This window comes from Saimiri boliviensis, chromosome X (genome assembly GCF_048565385.1).
Source record: "Saimiri boliviensis isolate mSaiBol1 chromosome X, mSaiBol1.pri, whole genome shotgun sequence".
Classification (NCBI taxonomy): domain Eukaryota; kingdom Metazoa; phylum Chordata; class Mammalia; order Primates; family Cebidae; genus Saimiri; species Saimiri boliviensis.
Genome location: NC_133470.1, coordinates 51,396,882 through 51,419,097, shown reverse-complemented (window position 1 = coordinate 51,419,097; position 22,216 = coordinate 51,396,882). Strand labels below are relative to the sequence as shown.

The following is a 22,216-nucleotide window of genomic DNA, read 5'->3' as shown; positions in this document are numbered from 1 at the left end:
CCTCCTCCTGGGTTCAAGCGATTCTCCTGCCTCAGCCTCCCGAGTTGCTGGGATTATAGGCATGTGTCACCACGCCTGGCTAATTTGGTATTTTTGGTAGAGACAGGTTTCTACATGTTGGTCAGGCTGGTCTCCAACTCCTCACCTCAGGTGATCTGACTGCTTTGGCCTCCCAAAGTGCTGGGATTACAGGCATGAGCCACTGCGCCCAGTCTGCTTTCTTCTTAATACATTTTTCTGTTTCCCATCTTCTACAATTAGCATGTATTATTTTATAATCAGAAACAAGCAATAATGCAGACACAAAAATGTATTGGTATTCTAATAGTCTCTTTCGGTCTTTTCCCCTTTTCTCCTTGTAAATTATCCAGGGCATTTAATTTTATGCTGTTCTAAATTCTGGTGGCAATCTGGCTTGCATAAACTGTTTTCCAGCTTACTACACACCACCTACCAACCCTCCCAAGTGTTTGCTAATTAACTGTATAGTATTCACATAATGAGCAAGAGAGTGTAATCCAGTCTGAATCACAGCTTTGGAATATACCCAGGCAAACACTTTGAAGATTAAAGACGTCATTACTGATCATTTCAATATTCAGAAATTGCTGCATTAGCTGCTAAGAATGAGATAAAGCTGGGTATATTGAGACAAAAAGATGGCCAATGAAATATTATCAAATGAAAAAAAAAAAAAGATACTGAACAATCAAACAACACACATGCTCACAGAGAGTAGAATCTCATTTATGTTTTATAAACCTTGTTTCTCTCTCTCTCTCTCTCTCTCTCTCTCTCTCCACAGAGGAAAGATCTGGAAGGCTATACAACAAATTGTTAACAGAGGGAAGGAGAATGGGATTTCAGGGGATGTTTACAGAGCATAAATGAAATTTTCACTTTTTGTTCTATGTGATTTTATATCATTTCCACACTTCCCAACAGCTGCATTGCTATCTATATGTTTTATTGCGATCTCTCAAAAATGTCTTCTGAGAATTCCTGTCTACATCTCACCCAAATGAGGAAAATTAGACTTGTAAAGCAGTGACACCCTGTGGTGGTCAGAGCTCATTTCTACAACACACAAATTACTGTAAATGAATTCAGCAGTGAGGCCCATTTTCCTATTTCAAAAGTAGTTACCTTGTATTACCACTGAACAAGCTCCTGTTTGTTACAGTGAACATCATACAACACAACTTGTGATCTCCAACAATTTTTCATTTGAATTAAAGAGCAAAGCATATATTTGGAAAAAGAATTCATAATATAAAGCACATATATTAACTATGTGGCAAAGACAGTAAGTGTGATATGTCGGGCGTGGTGGCTCACACCTGTAATCTCAGTACTTTGGGAAGCTGAGGCGGGCAGATCACTTAAGGTCAGGAGTTCGAGACCAGCCTGGCCAATGTGGTGAAACCCTGTCTCTACTAAAAATACACAAATCAGCCAGATGTGGTGGTACATGCCTGTAGTCGCAGCTACTCGAGAGGCTGAGGCACAAGAATCACTTGAACCTGGGGGGCGGAGGTTGCAGTGAGCTCAGATCATGCCACTGCACTCCAGCCTGGGTGACAGAGCAAGACTCTGTCTCAAATAAATAAATGAGACCAACCTGGGCAACATAGTGAGACCTCGTCTTTACAAAAAATAAACAAAATTAGCCAGGTGTGGTGGCACCTGCCTGTATTACCAGCTACTCCAGAGGTTTGAGGTGGCAGAATCGCTTGAGCCTGGGAGATCAGGGCTGCAGCAAGTCCAGATTGTGCCACTGCACTCCAGCATTGGAAACAGAGTGAGACTCTGACTTGGGGGTAAAAAAGGAGATAATGTTAAGAATCAATGATACATTTGGAGCCTGGGTAAATGGGTAATGCCATTATAAATACACTGGGACTTGACGGTATGCTTACAGTATGTTTAACGAGAACTGTTAGAGCTGTATTTCCTGCTTTGTATGATTGCAAACACAGGGGGAGATGAAGTGCTCCATTGCATGCCTGGTGTCTGCAGATAAGCAAGAGTCTCATGGCTCTCTGCTGGAAGAAGATCTACCGAAAACAGAGATGGCACTCTCTAGGACCCTTAACAATGAATGGCAATCTTTGGAGGGCAATGAATCAGGCATTTCTGTAGCTGCTTCTGTCCCAAGGAACCTGTGGAGTATTAGCAATAGAGAAGTATATCTAGGCTAGATACAAAGGTTTAATCCTATGGGGCTTTACCCATTTACTACCTGTGTAACTATTCAAAATTAGAAATAATAGAACTTTAGAAATAAATAACTCAAGACAAGAGAATATTCATGGTTGATGTGTCTTCAGAGAGGGAGAGTATAGCACTTGTGAGACACTGCATTAAACTCAGTGTAACTACTGGCAAATTCCCCATCTCTATAAATGGCACCTCCATTCACCCAGTCACCCAGAACAGAAACCTTAGAGCAGGCGTCCCCAAACTGCGGCCCCCTGAGGCCATTTATCCGGCCCCCCACTGCACTTCAGGAAGGGGCACCTCTTTCACTGGTAGTCAGTGAGAGGAGCACAGTATGTGGCGGCCCTCCAATGGTCTGAGGGACAGTGAACTGGCCCCCTGTGGAAAAAGTTTGGGGACGCCTGCCTTAGAGTCACCAATGTCCTTTCAATCATCAGTGTACTTCCTTCTCTCCATCTCCACTGACGACATACTAGTTGGGTTGTCATCATCTATTGCCTGGATTGCTTCATTAGCCTCTTAAATGATATTCCCCCTTCTACGCTTGCACCGCAATGCTTTCTCCACCCACCACTGTGCTCAATATGTCCTAGCTAAGCTTAACTAGTACCAGTTATTAGAACAAGGCAAGCTTATTCCCATCTCACCACTTTTGTACTATGCCTAGCCAATAGTCTTTTGCCAAACTTTTTACATAGCTTGCCCCTTCTCATATTGATTGCTATTCTCCCTACTTTAAAAACTTCCCTAGTTACACTAAAAATCCAGACTTCATCACTATGTATCATATTCAAGTAACAAAACTGCACTTGTACCCCTTAAACTTATACAATTGAAAAATAAATGGAGAAGGGGGTAGAGCAAGTGGGCCAAACAGAATGCTCCACCAGTCATGCCCTACCAAGAACACCAATTTCAAGACTATCTACACAAAAACAGGACCTTCATAAGAACCAAAAATCAGATGACCACTCACAGTACCTGGTTTTAACTTCATATCATTAAAAGAGGCACTGAAAGAGGGTAGGAACGAGTCGTGAATCGCCAACACTACCCGTCACTCATCCCTCCGCAGTGACTGCATGGTGTGGAGAATCTGTGTGCTTCAGACAGAGAGTACAGCACTTGTGAGACATTGTATTAAACTCAGTGCTGCCTTGTCACAGCAGAAAGCAAAACTAGGCTGAACTCTGCAGACTCCCACCGATGAAGGGAATATTTAAACCAGTCCTTGCCAGAGGGGAATCACCCATCCGAGAAGTCAGAACTTAAATTCTGGGAAGATGCACCATTATGAGCTAAAGTGCTTTGGGGTCCTGAATTAACTTGAAAGGCAGTCTAGGCCACAAGGACTGCAAGTCTTAGATGAGTCCTAGTGCTGAACTGGGCTCAGAGCCAGTGGACTTGGGGGGAGCATATGACATATTAAGACACCAGCTGGATCAGATAAGGCAGTGGTTATAACACCCCTTCCCCAACCCTGCGCTACACAGCTCACAGCTTCAAAAGAGGCCCCTTCCTTCCACTTAAGAGGTGAGAGCAGAGTAAAAAGGACTTTGTCTTGCATCTTTGATAAAAGCTTAGCTACAGTAGGATAGGGCATCATTCAGAGCCACGAGGCTTCTTTTCCAGGCCCTAGCTCAGGGATGACATTTCCAGACACACCCTGGGCCAGAAGAGAAGCTGTTGCCTTGAAGGAAAGAACCCAGGCCTATCAGAACTCATCATTTGCTGACTAGAGTCCCTGGCCCCCAAATAACCAACATCAAAATCCAGGTGCTATATTGGGGACCCTGAATGAGACTCTGAGACTTGCTGGCTTCAGGTGAAACTCAGCACATTCCTACCTGATGGCTATGGGGAAACACTCCAGTTTAGGAAAGGTGGAAAGAAAAGTAAAGGGGACTTTGTCTTGCACTTTAGATACCAATTGGTCACAGAGAGATAGAGCACAAGCAGGATGATATTGGGGTCTCCAGTTCCAAGATTATGCTCTTGCATGGCAGTTCTGGACCTGCCCTGGACCAAAAGGGGAACCCACTACCCTCAAGCGTGATTCCCAGGCCAAGCGGCATTCATCAGAAGTTTAATAAAGAGGCTTTGGGCCTTATGGAAACATCAGTAGTAGCCTGGCAGTACTGCCTGTAAGCCTGTGGTAGTGGTGGCCAAGGAGGGAGGCTCCTCTGGCTGTGGAAAGTGAAGGGAAGACTGTGAAGAACTCATGGTTTGACTGCCAGTTCAGTCATAGTACAAGAGAACATCAGGTGGAGTTCTACGGTTTTTGACTCCAGTTTCTGGCTTCTGGATGGCATCTCTGGACCTACCAAGGGTCTAGTGGAACTCACTGCCCTGAAGGGAAAGATGTATGCATGTCTAGCTTCACCAACGGGTGATTGTAGAGACCCAGGGCCTTGAGTGAACACTGGCAATAGCCAGGTAGTGGTTACAGCGAGCCTTGGCTAAAATCCAGTGCTGTATTAGCTTAAGGACTGACTCAGCACAGTCCCAGTTTTGGTGGCCACAGGGATGCTTGTGTCAACCCACTCTCAGGTCTAGGTGGCTTGGAACAGAGACAGAGAAAGAGAGAGACTCTGTTCATCTGGGATAAAGTAGAAGAAAAGAAGAGAGTCTCTGCTTGGTAACCCAGAAAATTCTTCTGGATCTTATCCAAGAACATCAAAGTGGAACCTCTACAAGTCTACAAGAACCATACGGTTTCTGTGCTTGGGGTGCCCCCTAATGCAGAGATGACTTAGATCACAACACCCAATCCCTTTTGATTATGTAGAAAGCCTTCCTGAGAAGGATGGATGCAAACCAATCCAGACTTTGAAGACTACAATAAATACCTAACTCTTCAATGCCCAGACACTAATGAACATCTACAAGCATCAAGATCATCCAGGAAAACATGACCACACCAAATGAACCACATAAGGCACCAGGGACCAATTCTGGAGAGATATTTGACCATTCGGAAAGAGAATTCAAAATATGTATTGAGGAAACTAACCAACAAGTAAGGAGACAAAAGCCATAATTAAAAGTCACCCAGAAGGCAGAGGTTGCAGTGAGCTGAGATCATGCCACTGCACTCCAGTGTAAGCAACAGAGTGAGACTTGGTCTTGGGGGGAAAAATAAGTCTCCCAGAAAAGAAAGCCCAGGACCTGATGGCTTCACTGTCAAATTCTTACAAATATTTAAGGAAGAGCTCATAATAATTCTACTGAAACTATCTTGAAAAATAGAGCCGGAGGGAATACTTGCAAATTCATTCTATGAGGCCAGTATTACCCTGATACCAAAACTAGACAAAGACACATCAAAAAAATGAAAGCCATAGGCCAATATCACTGATGAATATTGATGTAAAAATCCTCAACAAAATACTAGCAAACAAAGTTGAACAAAACATTAGAAAGATCATTCATCATGACCAAATAAGATTTATCCCACAGATGTGGGGATGGTTCAGCATATGCAAATCAATTAATGTGATACATCATATCAACAGAATGAAAGATAAAAAGCATATGGTCACTTTAATTGATGCTGAAGAAGTATTTGATAAAATTCAACCTCCCTTCATAATAAAAATCCTCAATACTGGGTATAGGAGAAACATACTTCAACATAATAAAATATTTAAAGAATTAAATATTAATTACAGACCCATAACTATTATGCTAAATTGGGAAAAACTGACTTTCCTCTAAGATTGGGAACATGACAAGAATGCCCAATTTCACCTTTGTTCAACATCGTACAGGAAGTCCTAGCTAGAGGAGTCAGATGAGAAAAGAATTAAAGGGCATCCAAATTAGAAAGGAAAAAGACAAATTATCTTTGTTTGCGGGAGATAATAATCTTATATTTGGAAAAACCTAAAACCTTCACCAAAAGACCTATTAGAACTGATAAAAAAAATTTAGTAAACTTACAGGATAAAATATTGGCATACAAAATTTATAACATTTCTATACGCCAACAGATAAACAATCTGAAAAAGAAATCAAGAAATAATCTCATTTGCAATGGCTCTAAATAAAATGAAATACCTAGGAATTAACATAAACAAGAAAATAAATTATCTCTACAATGTATATTGTAAAACATTGATGATAGAAACTGAAGACAGAAACAAAAGGAAAGACATTCCACGTTTATAGATTGGAAACAAATGTTAAAATGTTTGTGCTACTCAAAGCAATCTACAATTTTAATGCAATCTCTATAAAAATATTAATGACATTCTTCTGCATAAATAGGAAAAAAAATCCTAAAATTTATATGGAACCACAAAAACCCAGAATAACCAAAGCTATCCTAAGCAAAAATAGTAAAATTGAAGGAATCATATTATTCGACTTTACATTATACCACAGAGGTATAGTAATCAAAATAGTGTTGTACTGGCATACAACAGACACACAGATCAATAGAACAGAATAGAGAAACCAAAGATAAAGCTATACATTTATAGTGAACTCATTTTAGACACAGGTGCTAAGAACATACATTGGGGAATGGACTGTTTCTTCAATAAATGTTGCTGGGAAAACTGGATGTCATATGTAAAAGAATAACCTAGAGCACTATATCTCACTATATACAAACATCAAATCAAAATGGATTAAAGGCTTATGTCTAAGAACCGAAACTATTAGAAGAAAATATTGGGGAAACTCTCCAGGACATTGGATTGGGCAAAGATTTGTGGAGCAATACCCCGCACCATAGGCAACCAAAGCAAAAATGGACAAATGGGGTCCCATAAAGTTAAAAAAATATTCTCCACAGTAAAGGAAACAATAAAAAAAAAAAAGTAAAGAGATAACTCACATAATGGGAGAAAATATTTGTAAACTACTCATTTGACAAGGGATTCATAACCAGAATATAAAAAGAGTTCAAAACAACTCTATGAGAAAATCTAGTAATTCAATTTTAAAAATGGGCAAAAGAGCTGAAAAGACATTTATCAAAAGAACACAAACAAGTATATGAATAGGTGCTCAACATCACTGACAATCAGAGAAATGCAAATCAAAACTACAATGGACAACATCTCAAGGTGTCTCAGAAAATGAAGTAGAGCTATCACAAGATCCAGTAATCCCATTATTGGGCATATATCCAAAAGAAAAGAAATCAGTATATCAATGAGATACCTGCACTCTCATTTTTATTGCAGCACTATTCACAATTGCCAAAATTTGGAAGCAACTTGAGTCCATCAGCAGACCAATGGATGAAGAAAATGTGGTACTGGAGCTCTGGGCTGGCGTCTCCCCAGGAGCTGCCAGTCAAGTGGAGGCGGCTAAGGGTGCACGAGGAGCCGCCCACCTGTTAGGCATTGGCTCGGTCATTGCGTCGTGACAACTGCTCTGGTAGCCATTTCCGAGGCAGCAGGTGCGGCCTTTTTAGCCCTGAGCAGGCTCCGTGGCTGCCTGCGGGGCTCTGCTAGTGCTGACCCTTCTCTCCGCGGACCCCACGCCAAGGAGTGACCCTGAGCCGACAGCCAGAGCCCCTGGCAATGGCAGTCTCGATGACCCAGCATGAGCCCATTAAGGGCATCCTGAACAACAAGACCTCTACAACTTCCTCTATGGTGGTGTCAGCCGAACAGCCCCGCGGGAGTGTTGACAAGAAACTGAGCAAAAAATCTCAGAAGTGGGATGAAATGAACATCTTGGTGACATGTCATCTAGCAGACAAAGACTATGATTTAATGAAAATGAAAATAGATTAATTACAATGTGCTTGTCATGCTAGCATGATAGGTGATGAAGATGCAGATAGTGATACAGAGACCACCTTAGCTAAAAAATTAGCTGCTGCTGAAGGCTTGGAGCCAAAGTATCGGACTCAGGAACAAGAAAGCAGTGGAAAGGATAGTGACCTCTCAGCTGAATAACAAGAAAAAAAGCGACAATTTGAAATGAAAAGGAAGCTTCACTACAATGAAAGGACTCAGTATCAAACTAGCTAGACAATTAACTTCAAAAGACCTACATCATGATGATGAAGATCAAGAAATGTTAGACTGCAGATGGAGAAAGCATGAATACAGAAGAATCAAATCAAGGATCTACTGCAAGTGACCAACAGCAAAACAGATCACGAAGTTCATAGAAGACATTTGTTCAACACTGCAATTGTTTATTAGATATAAACCCTGTTACTATGATACATTGCTTCTGGTTATCCATAATTCACGACTTAACCAAAATGCATACCAGTTATTATATATTGCCAAGAATTAAATGATAGTCTTAGAGACTGATTAGACTGAAAATGTCAAATTGATATATATATATTCTTGTGCCTAGTACTTTACCACAAATACAGTGTGATATCATCAGTCCAAAACTGCATTACTTTTGTAAAAATGCTGGTTAATTTGTATATTATATAGCTTTTTATGCTTTAGAAGTTAATATGTTTAGGGAGGAACTAATTTATCTTCATTACTCTAAATGTGTTGGTAGCTATCATAAAGTTTGTTGATTTGTTTTTCTTTTTCTTTTTCTTTTTTTTTTTAAAGTAAAAGCCAATTGAACAACAAGATACATAGACTGATAAATATTCAGGCTGAATAGTATTTTAACACTGGTCTTCAACTTGATTTGTCTGTTTAATTGAAAAGGACTATAAAGAATCACTATCATGAAAATGGCCATACTATCCAAAGTAATTTACAGATTCAACGCTATCCTCATCAAGCTACCAACGACCCTCTTCACAGAACTCGAAAAAAACCACTTAAACTTCATATGGAACCAAAAGAGAGCCCACATAGCCAAGTCAATTCTAAGCAAAAAGAACAAAGCGAGAAGCATCACACTACTGGACTTCAAACTATACTACAAGACTACAGTAATCAAAACAGCATGGTACTGGTACCAAAACAGAGATATAGACCAATGGAACAGAACAGAGGCCTCGGAGGCAACACAACACAACTACAACCATCCCATCTTTGACAAACCTGACAAAAGCAAACAATGGGGAAAGGAGTCCCTGTTTCATAAATGGTGTTGGGAAAACTGGCTAGCCATGTGCAGAAAGCAGAAACTGGACCCCTTCCTGACACCTTACACTAAAATTAACTCCAGATGGATTAAAGGCTTAAACATAAGACCTAACACCATAAAAAAACTAGAAGAAAACCTAGGCTAAACCAGGCGTCCCCAAACTTTTTACACAGGGGGCCAGTTCACTGTCCCTCAGACTGTTGGAGGGCCGCCACATACAGTGCTCCTCTCACTGACCACCAATGAAAGAGGTGCCCCTTCCTGAAGTGTGGCAGGAGACCAGATAAATGGCCTTAGGGGGCCGCATGCGGCCCGCGGGCCATAGTTTGGGGACGCCTGGGCTAAACCATTCAGGACATAGGCGTAGGAAAGGACTTCATGACCAAAACACCAAAAGCATTGGCAACAAAAGCCAAAATAGACAAATAGGACCTAATCAAACTCCACAGCTTCTGCACAGCAAAAGAAACAATCATTAGAGTGAATTGGCAACAAATAGAATGGGAAAAACATTTTTGCAATCTATCCATCTGACAAAGGGCTGATATCCAGAATCTACAAATAACTAAAACAGATTTACAAGAAAAAAACAAAAAACAAAAAACAAAAAACAAGCCCATTCAAAAGTGGGCGAAGGATATGAACAGACACTTTACAAAAGAAAACATACATGAGGCCAAAAAACATATGAAAAAATGCTCATCATCACTGGTCATTAGAGAAATGCAAATCAAAACCACCCTGAGATACCATCTCACGCCAGTTACAATGGCAATCATTAAAAAATCTGGAGACGTTGGCCGGGCGTGGTGGCTCAAGCCTGTAATCCCAGCACTTTGGGAGGCCGAGGCGGGTGGATCAAGAGGTCGAGAGATCGAGACCATCCTGGTCAACATGGTGAAACCCCATCTCTATTAAAAATACAAAAAATTAGCTGGGCATGGTGGCACGTGCCTGTAATCCCAGCTACTCAGGAAGCTGAGGCAGGAGAATTGCCTGAACCCAGGAGGTGGAGGTTGCGGTGAGCCGAGATTGCGCCATTGCACTCCAGCCTGGGTAACGAGCAAAACTCCGTCTCAAAAAAAAAAAAAAAAAAAAAATCTGGAGACAACAGATGCTAGAGAGGATGTGGAAAAATAGGAACACTTTTACACTGTTGGTGGGAGTGTAAATTAGTTCAACCATTGTGGAAGACAGCGATTCCTCAAGGACCTAGAAATGGAAATTCCATTTGTCCCAGCAATCTCATTACTGGACAGATATCCAAAGGATTATAAATTGTTCTACTATAAGGACATGTGCACACAAATGTTCACTGCAGCACTGTTAACAATAGCAAAGACCTGGAACCAACCCAAATGCCCATCGATGATAGACTGGACAGGGAAAATGTGGCACATATACACCACGGAATACTGTGCAGTCATAAAAAAACGATGAGTTCATGTCCTTTGTAGGGACATGGATGAACCTGGAAACAATCATTCTCAGGAAACTGACACAAGAACAGATAATCAAACACCACAAGTTCTCACTCATAGGTGGGTGTTGAACAATGAGAACACATGGACACAGGGAGGGGAGCACTATACACTGGGGTTTGTTGGGGGGAAATAGGGGAGGGACAGTGGGGGTGGGGAGTTGAGGAGAGAGAGCATGGGGAGAAATGCCAGATATAGGTGAAGGGGAGGAAGGCAGCACATCACACTGCCAAGTGTGTACCTATGCAACAGTCTTCCATGTTCTTCACATGTACCCCAAAACTTAAAATGCAATAAAAAAAAAAAAGAAGGATTTTAAGAGTTACTGTTGCATTTTCTGGCCTGTTACCTTTATTTATAAAGAAAGGTCTGAACTTTTTCTCACCATAACTAGCTTTTTTCCCACAAATAAATTATCAGGTTAAAGTTACACTAATATCTGCTGGGTTTTTTTGGGGGGGTGGGGGTTTATGTTTTTGGTACACTGGGCAGACTTCAGAGCAATTTTTAAAAAAATAAATATTCTAATGTGGCTATCTTGGCATTCCCTTTAGATACCTGTCTTAACCTGCTTTGATTTCCTACTCCTTTCCACATGAATTCGCACACAATCCTTTACCTTTTAAAGGATCATTAAGATTGTCACATTAGGAATTCTTTCTCTCACTCATTTGTCATTTGCTGCAATATTGAAATTCTTATTTTGACATCAATGCCTATTAATTCTTCCAATATACGAAGAAAATAGATTGAGTAGCAGTAGTACTATACGTGGGAAACACAATTTAACTGCTGAATTTTTATACCTGTCTGATTTACAGCTTGCTGATTAAATTGCTATTTGTTTGTTTGGCACTTAATCAGACTTAAGAAAACAACTGAGGGTTTTGCTTTTTTTTTTGGCATGAGGAGAGAATTCTATGTAACCAGTGATATGATTATTCCTGAATGTACAGACAGAACTATTCCTAGACATTGTTTAACTTGAAAACTTTAAATAGTCCCCCTTTAAGGGAATACGATAATGTATACTATGACAAATGTACTTTATTCTTCTAACATAGCAATTACTTGGAATTTTTTGCTGAAATGAAGTACAGAAAAGCCCTGTGTGTCTCGGTTTAGTAATGGTTTTATTTCTAGCCATACAACTGATGCATTGTATACAATTTTTCATAGTACCAAAATAATCTGTTATATGAACAGACTTCTAAAATAATTTCTATATATTATATACAAAAGGAGGTTTTTATTAAATAGCTTATCTTCCACTTCCAAGTTTATGGACATATCAGTATGACAAAATAAAAAGTGGGAGAATTGTTTGCTGTTAGAAGAATGTGCTTATTGTTTTGATTTTTTGACTGGGATATAATCGAAGTACTGCTGAACCACAGGTGCAGTATTCTACTAAACATTTCAGCTAGTAGTACCACTGATTTAGAAACAAAACTGTTTATCTCTCCTTTCTGAATTTAGAATGTTGGAATATACCTGTTTAAATCTGTTTGGGGGATGCAGAGATTAAGTCTGTACATACGTGTGTACGTATATTCATGCACCCTCTGATTTTGGTTTTCGCATTTTTGAGTTCTTAGAAAGTATCCACATACCCTTTTTTTTTTGTAGAAGCAGCTGTTGTACAGTGAAGGATAAGACTTTAAACAGTTGGTTCTTTTTGTGTTTTCTACTAACCACTTTTTGAAATTTACATCATAAGCAAACTCATTTTTTTTTAGAAAGAAAAAAATAATAATAAGAAAAAGAATAAAGAAGAATGAAGAGAAAGAGGAAGAGGGAGAGAGAATGGGGGTATTGCTTTATCGCCCGGGCTAGAATGCAGTCTAAATATGGGTATGCCTATGATTGTGCTTAATAATGGAGACATGAAAGAAAATGAGGGAAGGGAGTAACAAACAAGGAGCCAACAAACATTTCATTTAAACTTCTAAGTTGATATGATGTGGTACTGATAAGAATGTATATTTTGTGTATTTAAAGTGGAGAGTTCTATAAATGTTAATTACGTTTACTTGTTCCAGATCTGAGTTCAAGTCCTGGATATTGTTAATTTTCTGTCTCATTGATCCATCTAATATTAATGTTGAAGTCTCCCACTATTATTGTGTGGGAGTCTAAGTCTCTTTATAAGTCTTGTGTATCTGAGTATTCCTGTATTGGGTGCGTATATATTTAGGATCTTTAGCGCTTCTTGTTGTTGCATCGATCCTTTTATCATTATATAATGTCCTTCTTTGCTTCTTTTGATCTTTGTTGCTTTAATGACTATTTTATCAGAGGCAAAAATTGTAACTTCTGCTTTTTATTTATTTTTGCTCTCTGTTTGGTTGGTAAATCTTTCTCCATCCCTTGTTTTGAGTCTTTGTGTATCCTTGAATGTGAGATGGGTCTGGATGCAGCATACCGATGGGTTTAATTTTTTATCCAAATTGCCTGTCTGTCTTTGGATTGGGGGATTTAGTCAATTTAAATTTAGAATTAATAATGATATATGTGAGTTTAATACTGCCATTTAATATTAGCTGGCTATTTAGCCCATTAGTTGATGTAAATTCTTCATTATATTGATGTGCTTTACTTCTTGGTATTTTTTAGAAAGGCTGATACTCACTCATCATTAGAGAAATGCAAATCAAAACCACATTGAGATACCATCTCACACCAGTTAGAATGGCGATCATTAAAAAATCTGGCGACAGGCCGGGCGCGGTGGCTCAAGTCTGTAATCCCAGCACTTTGGGAGGCTGAGGCGGGTGGATCACAAGGTCAAGAGATCGAGACCATCCTGGTCAACATGGTGAAACCCTGTCTCCACTTAAAATACAAAAAATTAGCTGGGCATGGTGGCACGTGCTTGTAATCCCAGCTACTCAGGAGGCTGAGGAAGGAGAATTGCCTGAACCCAGGAGGCAGAGGTTGTGGTGAGCCGAGATCGCGCCATTGCACTCCAGCCTGGGTAACAAGAGTGAAACTCCGTCTCAAAAAAAAAAAAAAAAAAAAAAAAAAAATGGAGACAACAGATGCTGGAGAGGATGTGGAGAAATAGGAACACTTTTACACTGTTGGTGGGAGTGTAAATTAATTCAACCATTGTGGAAGACAGTGTGGCGATTCCTCAATGACCTAAAAATAGAAATCCCATTTGACCCAGCAATCCCATTACTGGGTATATATCCAAAGGATTATAAATCATTCTACTATAAGGACACATGCACATGAATGTTCATTGCAGCACTGTTTACAATAGCAAAGACCTGGAACTAACCCAAATGCCCATCAATGATAGACTGGATAGGGAAAATGTGGTACATATAAACCATGGAGTATTATGCAGCCATCAAAAACGATGAGTTTGTGTCCTTTGTAGGGACATGGATGAACCTGGAAACCATCATTCTCAGCAAACTGACACAAGAGCAGAAAATCAAACACCGCATGTTCTCACTCACAGGCGGGTGTTGAACAATGAGAACACATGGACACACGGAGGGGAGCACTACACACCGGTGTCTGTTGGGGGGAAATGGGGGAGGGATGGGGGGGTAGGAAGGTGGGAAGAGATAGCATGGGGAGAAATGACAGATACAGGTGAGGGGAAAGAAGGCAGCAAACCACACCGCCATGTGTGTACCTATGCAACAATCTTGCATGTTCTTCACATGTACCCCAAAACGTAAAATGCAATAAAAAAATGAATAAAAATAAAAATAAAGGCTGATTCTGTTTGTTCCTTTCTATGTGTAGCAGTTCTTTCAGAAGCTCTTGTAAAGCAGGCCTGGTAGTGATGAAATCTCTGAATGCTTGCTTGTTCACAAAAAAACTTTATTTTTCCTTCACTTATGAAGCTTAGTTTGGCTGGATGTGAAATTCTTGGTTGAAAGTTCTTTTCCTTAAGGATGTTGTATACTGGTCCCCACTCTCTTCTGGCTTGTAGGGTTTCTGCTGAAGAGATCTGCTGAAAGTCTGATAGACTTCCCTTTGTGGGTAACCTGACCTTTCTCTCTGGCTGCCCTTAGTATTTTCTCCTTGATTTCAACCCTGGTGAATCTGACGATTATGTGCTTTGGAGTTGCTCTTCTTGAGGAGTATCTTTGTGGTGTTCTCTGTATTACTTGGAGTTGAATATTATCCTGCCTTACTAGGTTGGGAAAATTTTCCTGAATAATATCCTGAAGCATATTTTCCAGCTTGGATTCATTCTCTCCGTCACATTCAGGTACACCTATCAAGCGTAGATTAGGTCTTTTAACATAGTCCCATATTTCTTGGAGACTTTGCTCATTCCTTTTTATCCTTTTTTCTCTAATCTTGTCTTCTTGTTTTTTTTTTTTTTTTTTTTTAGACGGAATTTCGCTCTTGTTACCCAGGCTGGAGTGCAATAGTGCGATCTGAGCTCACCGCAACCTCCGCCTCTTGGGTTCAAGCAGTTCTCCTGCCTCAGCCTCTTGAGTAGCTGGGATTACAGGCACACGCCACCATGCCCAGCTAATTTTTTGTATTTTTAGTAGAGACGGGGTTTCACCATGTTGACCAGGACGGTCTCGATCTCTTGACCTCGTGATCCACCCGCCTCGGCCTCCCAAAGCGCTGGGATTACAGGCTTGAGCCACCGCGCCCGGCTCTTGTTTTATTTCATTGAGTTGGTCTTCAACCTCTGATATCCTTTCTTCTGCTTCATCAATTCAGCTGTTAAAACTTGTGCATACTTCACGTAGTTCTCGTATTGTGTTTTTCAGCTCCATCAATTCACTTATATTCCTCTCTAAATTGTGTATTCTTGTTAACCTTTCGTCAAACCTTTTTTCAAAGTTCTTAGTTTCTTTGGATTGGGTTAGAACAAGTTCTTTTCTTTGGATTGGGTTAGAACAAGTTCTTTTAATTCATAGATGTTTCTTATTATCCACATTTTGAAGCCTGCTTCTGTAATTGGAACACACTTGTTCTCCATCAAGCCTTGTTTCGTTGTTACTGAGGAACTGTGATCCCCTACTGAAGGAGAGGCATTCTGATCTTGGGTATTCTTAACCTTTTTGGCTGTTTTCTTCCCTTCATTGTAGATTTATCCATCTGTGGTCTTTATAATTACTGTCTTTGTAATTGGGTTTCTGAATGGACGTCCAACTTATTGATTCTCAGTGCCAAAATCTGAGCCATCCACTGCGCTGACTAAATCAGCGGCGTTAAGATTGATGGTGCTTTTCTGACTCTGCGCCAAGAACCGCCACTCCGAGGCGCCAGCAAAACCGCCTTGCCGGTCACAACAGTCGCGCTGGCGACCCATGGGGCTCCTCCGCTGGGAATCTCCTGGTGCATGAGCAACAAGAATTCATGTGAAGGTGTGGAGTCCTCTCGTTCTTTGCACTTTCACTGGGAGCTACAATCCCGAGCTGCTAGTGATCAGCCATCTTGGATCTCTCTCCCACACACTCATTTTCTTTTCTTTTCTTTTTTTTTTTTTTTGAGATGGAGTGTCGCTCTTGTTACCCAGGCTGGAGTGCAATGGCGTGATCTCAGCTCACTGCAACCTCTGCCTCCTGAGTTCAGGCAATTCTCCTGCCTCAGCCTCCTGAGTAGCTGGGATTACAGGCACACGCCACCATGCCCAGCTAATTTTTTGTATTTTTAGTAGAGACGGGGTTTCACCATGTTGACCAGGATTGTCTCGATCTCTTGACCTCGTGATCCACCTGCCTCAGCCTCCCAAAGTGCTGGGATTATAGGCGTGAGCCACCGCTCCCAACCCAGTAAACTCATTTTCTGGCTTTTGGAAAGTAGATGATTATTTCAGAGGAATAAGACATGTCAAACAGCATGCTCAGTAGGATTTTAGGTAGTCAAATGCAGCTAAGAAAAAGTATTTTCAAGCCGTAAGTTGCTAACTGATATGGTATGAATTAGTCAAAATATGAATTATGATTCAAGTTAGATTTTCCTCTACAGAGATGGATCTTAATGTTTAGTTTCAGCCAAGGTAGATTTTACTTTCAATTTTTTAATTAATATCACTTTCTGTGCTTAACTCTTTGGTGTTAGCTTATCTGTTTCCATTTGTCTAAAATTCTGCAGGGCTGACTAAAATCTGACATAATGGTATACATGGATTGTTAAGGGTAACTTTAAGTTGGAGATTAAAGCTTAAAGCAAGATGCCATCCCCCACTGCCCCTGACACCGCCTCTCCCCAAAAAAGAACATGTGGTACAGACACACAATGGAGAATGAGATCCTATCATTTGCAACAACAATATGGATGGAACTGGAGGTCATTATGTTAATTGAAATAAGCTAAGCACAGAATGACAAACTTCACAGGTTGCCGCTTATTTGTGGTGGCTAAAAATTAAATTCATTGAACTTACGGCGACAGAGGTAAATGGATGGCTACCATAGGCAGGGAAGGATGGTGGGATGTCGTTGGGTTGGGGGGCAGTCGGGATGGTTAATGGGTACAAAAAAATATAATGATTAAGATCTACTATTTGATGGCACAACATCATCATTATAGTAAAACATCATTTAATTATACATTTTAAATAACTAAAAGAGTATAATTAGACTGTTTACAACACAAAGGATGCCCAGTGCTTGAGGGGAAAGATACACACCTTTACCCTGATTTGACTACTACACATTGCATTCCTATATCAAAATATATCATATCTCATGTAACTCATAAATACATAAACCTACTACATACCCACAGAATATGAAAATAAAAATAATTTTTCATATTGATTAGGTTGTAAAGTTGTAATATTTGTGATACATTGGGTTAAAATATATACTATTAAAATTTTTAAAAGAAAGAAAATATAAAAGAAAAGGAAACTCTCAAGAAATTAAGTAGGGTTTTCTTACATAGATATTTGGGAGGGGACACTGCTTAAGGTAGGTTTAGGGAAGATTTTTTCTGGGCAGAAGACATTCAAATTGAGATCTAAAGGATAAGAAACGTCAAGAGATAAAACTGATAAGAGGCAATATCCTGCATGGCCTTTCGGGATACTCTATTTAGATTTCATTTAGAATGTGATGGGAAGTCCTAGGAATATTTTAAGTAGAAAATGTTATATAATCTTATTTATATTTAAACAAAACAAAACAAAAGCAAACAGATGAAAATTCTCTGGCTACTGTGTGGAGAACGAATTGTAGTGAGAAAAGAAGGTCTATTACGATACAGCAGGGATGGGGGTACTTACACAATTGCCACCTTATTCCCTAGCAACTAAGCCCATTGTAAGTCAAGCAGTCAGGGCAAATTAAATATTTCTGTGAAATGCCTTCAAGTGACTGCTCCTATGGTCACATACCCATGGCAAAGGTGTGGGTCAATTTTAAAATCTGAGTAGAATAAAAGCAATTCCAAATCTAAACAAAGTGAGGTGGGGGGCAGTGACTCACATCTGTAATCCCAACACTCTGAGAGGTCAAGGCAGGCAGATGACTTGAAGGCAGGCAGATGACTTGAAGCCAGGAGTTCAAGACCAGCCTGGCCAACGTGGCAAAACCCCATCTCTACTAAAAATACAAAAATTAGCTAGGCGAGGTGGCACATGCCTGTAATCCCAGCTACTCGGGTGGGTGAGACATGAGAATAGCTTGAACCCAGGAGGTGGAAGTTGCAGTGAGCCGAGATCACCCTAGGGTGAACTCCAGCCTGGCGACAGAGCAAAACTCTGTCTCAAAAACCAAAAATAGTGATATGCATGTAGACATCAGTTGTCTCCATTCACCAGCCATCTGGCTGTCATGATCTCTTATCAGGTAAGGCACTCTCCTGTAACACACAAAGCTAAGAACTGTCGATATTTTAGGACCATTTTATCCCTTCATTCAGGAAGCTTATACCACTAGGGGGAAAACAGTACTGAAATCTGAAAAGTAAATAAAAGTAAATTGTATCTGTTATCTCTGTTTCAGAGTCAAGAGGTGACACAGAAAGACAGCCAGACTTTTAGTATTATAAAGCAATTTCCAACCTGCCTACACCTGGGACCTTCTAGAAGGTAGCCACACAGTAGGTTACATTGGAATTCAATTCATAAGATTCTAGATTAAAATAATCCAGTGGGATCACCTAGTCCAAACCCTCACAGTTATGAAACCTAAGTTCAAAGAGGTAGGAAGACACATCAGATCCCATGGCAGCTTAATTGCAGAGTTGGAATATATATATATATATATATATATATATATATATATATATATATATATATGTAGAGAGAGAGAGAGAGAGAGAGAGAGAGTCAGCATCCAGAATATATATGTATATATATATGGCTATTTGTATATATAGTCAATATCCATCTCCCACGGAAGAGAAGCAAACAAATACATCAGGAAATAAGAATAGTGTCGTGGGAATGTTTGAATAATGCAGCCTGGAAATCACTCACCTGTTTAGAGCCTCTAGGTACAACAACTAGGGTCTCTGAGTCCTTCTACACAAATTCTAACACAGCAAATGTAACACAGCAGATGTTTACAAGAAAGGAGGGCTTCCTCCTTGTCAAAGGTGCCTAAGCCCCAATTTTGAGCTTGGAGGAGTCTCCAAGGCAAAGGGCACATACTGATAAATGGCAAGCTGCATCTGGCTTCTAGGCAGGTTTCTTTGAACTCCTGGGGTTATAAAAATTTTTGAACTAGATGCCGACATTCAAAATCAAGGATATTTCACATAGTAATCTTGATTTTTTTTTTGACTTAACAATTAAATTTACTAATACAGTCGTCCCTCAGTATCTACGGGGGATTAATTTCAGAGCCAACCACGTTCCCAGCCCCACCCATCTGGTGGATAATGAAATCCATGGATGCGTAAGTCCCTGACATAAAATAACATAGTAATTGCATATAATCTATGCACATTCTCTCCTATATTTTAAGTCATCTCTAGATGTACTTATGTTACCTAATAGCATGTAAATGCTATGTAAGTAGTTATACTATATTTTAAAATTTGTATTTTTTTTATTGTTGTATTGTTATTTTGTTTTTTTTTTTAAAATATTTTTGATCTGTGGTTGGTTGAATCCATGGATGTGGAACCCAAGAATATTGATGGCTGACTGTAGTCAGCTGGATTTGAGTGGCACTCTCCTTCTTCAGATCACGTATGTGCTGTCCAGTTTGACTGGATTACTACCAGGTCTGTTTCACTTATTTATGTGTACCTTTTTTCTAATGTGAACAAAGACACATTAATGGTTACTGGATGGTACTAACCTAAAGCTCCAAAAGCCTGCTTTACTTTCACTTAGTTTAAATTGTTCTTATGCTTTTCCATGCTTAGTCAAACCTGTGAGACCCCGGTAGTAAGGAAGGAAGGAATGCCTTAATCTTTGCTTAAGTGTTGACTTCCCAATTAGAAAGACCCACAGTGGCTCATTGGAAATGATGACTATTAAGAAGACACCAGATTTACTTTAGTGTTTTCCCAGGCCGGTTTTATAAAATTTGCCTTAGAATAGGGACAAGAAATAGGGGTAAAAACCATGAATGGAGACTGTGCCCACAAGTATAAATGCATGTCTTTGTTTCAAGACTTCATTGTTTCTCTGTCTCTCTGTCTCTCTGTCTCTCTGTGTGTGTGTGTGTGTGTGTGTGTGTGTGTGTGTGTTGGGTGTGAGATGGGCAGACCTGTATGGATTCTTCGGTGAGCTTTCAGGTGAGAGCTTTTGGTGTACACTTTGCTGCATCCTGCAAAGTCACATTGGTGAATCCGTCTTCTCTTCAATTCAAGCGACTCTTCTCCCTGCATTTGGGCCATTGCTGATGGTCTGATTAAAGAAATAGAGATAAAGCCAAAGGGTGACTTTAAAGTGAAAGCTAGCTAAATGAATTTACATTCATTGGTACCACCTCATATCCGCTTTTAATTTATACGAATTTAATGCTAGATCCTCCCAAAAAGAAATACTTGGAATAGTAAAAATAATTCTGTCAACCAAGCCATTCTGCTCAATAGATGCAGGTCCCTCAGTAAATGCTCACAGACAGCATGGGAGGTGATAATGTTTCCTTCAGTGGTTGTGTTCCCAAACAGTGTGAGCATTTCACTTTAAGTTTCATTCTTCTACTTCAAAATATTTGTTTTTCATACAACAGTTGTTGCTAAACACAAGCTAACTACATCCAATTAGCTCCAATATTGAAAGACAAAGCTGTTTTAAACTTACAGAAACAGTATACAACCACACTTTATGGAAAATTTGAAGATTTTTGAAAACAAAGATGATGATCTACAGTTAGAACACAGCTCTACCATTACATGCATGTATATGCATATGTATGCACACAAACTCATATACTTTCACTGGAAAGGCAGGCTTCCTATATTTTCTGTCCTCAAATTCTTATTCTTGTGTCTCATCATTAGTTCCACCTATATGTATGTGCAAATGTACATACACATGCTCAAAGACAGACTTGAAGACAGAAAGTACTCACTCTTGCTGGAGTCCCTGCAGACTCTGTAAGGCTGAGGATCCACTCTCAATTGCACTCTCCTCAGTGTCACTTGGAATCTCCAGTGGAGACATGGAAGTGGGGTCAACTTTCACTAAAAGCAAAGCAAGGGAGCAGTGTGAGCTAAAATGTATGTGCTCCTTTAACCATTTTCAGGATTCCCAGTTTGTCCCACCTTAAGAACTGGCAGCAAGATAGAAAAATAAAGAAAACACAAAGATGAAATAAGTGTATTTACATGGAAGGAAGAGAATGCCTTTTTTTTTTTTTTTGCACAGCAGGGAACAGAAAGGCCTTTAAAGGAAGAGTAGTATGGAGAGTTCTGGTACCACTAGAATGAAAGTGTCTCCAGAATATGGTCTGGGTATGATTTATCTCTCCACTATCTTCAGCTCCCAGTACAGGGTCTGCTGAAAAGTTAGTTTCAACAGTGTGTGTTGAATTGAAGTCGTTAAATAGCTCCTGCTTGTCCTAAAATCAATGTCTAGGATTAGTCCAGATGTGAGAACATCCATCTGGGCCTTTGTGCTCCTAGATAGAAATGAGTCAACGTGATGAAACATATACCTGCCACCTAGTAGGTGCTTGATACAACCTTCCTTTCCACCTATGCTGGGAGAAGCTGTCAAATATTCTTTATTATCAACTACTGGTATTTCTAAATCTTAATAAATCTCAATCAGGTGGTTAACAGTTTCCTAGATCCAGGGAAATCTTCAAAATTTCTATATAGAAGAAACTTAGGGGTGGTGATAAGGTGGGGAGCAAGTATTTGGTTAAAAAAGTTGTCTCTGTGCTTTGCATATCATTCACTAAAAAGGTTTAAGCATGTATCTTGAGGTATGCATGTTTGTGCATGTATGTGATATACATGTACTAGTATCCTACAATTTTGTTTACATTATAAGAAAACAAACAAAAAGTAGCATGTCATCTCACTTAAGTTAGAGTGGCTATTATCAAAAAAAAAAAAAGAAGGTGCTGGTG

General features: G+C 39.8%; 1 protein-coding gene and 1 pseudogene across 3 annotated transcripts in view; one reads left to right on the top strand and one right to left on the bottom strand.

Moving 5' to 3' along the window:
* Nucleotides 1-22,216, bottom strand: part of KLF8 (KLF transcription factor 8) — a 337,674-nt gene that overhangs the window by 9,129 nt on the left and 306,329 nt on the right. For all 3 annotated transcript variants that reach the window (XM_074392158.1, XM_074392157.1, XM_003943996.3), the window contains 2 exons: nucleotides 21,212-21,323; nucleotides 20,402-20,541 (listed from right to left, as the gene is read on the bottom strand). In XM_074392158.1, coding sequence (XP_074248259.1) covers nucleotides 20,402-20,541; nucleotides 21,212-21,323 — 252 coding nt within the window. The remainder of the gene's footprint in view (nucleotides 1-20,401; nucleotides 20,542-21,211; nucleotides 21,324-22,216) is intronic.
* Nucleotides 7,770-8,408, top strand: LOC101051063 (protein phosphatase inhibitor 2 pseudogene; annotated as a pseudogene).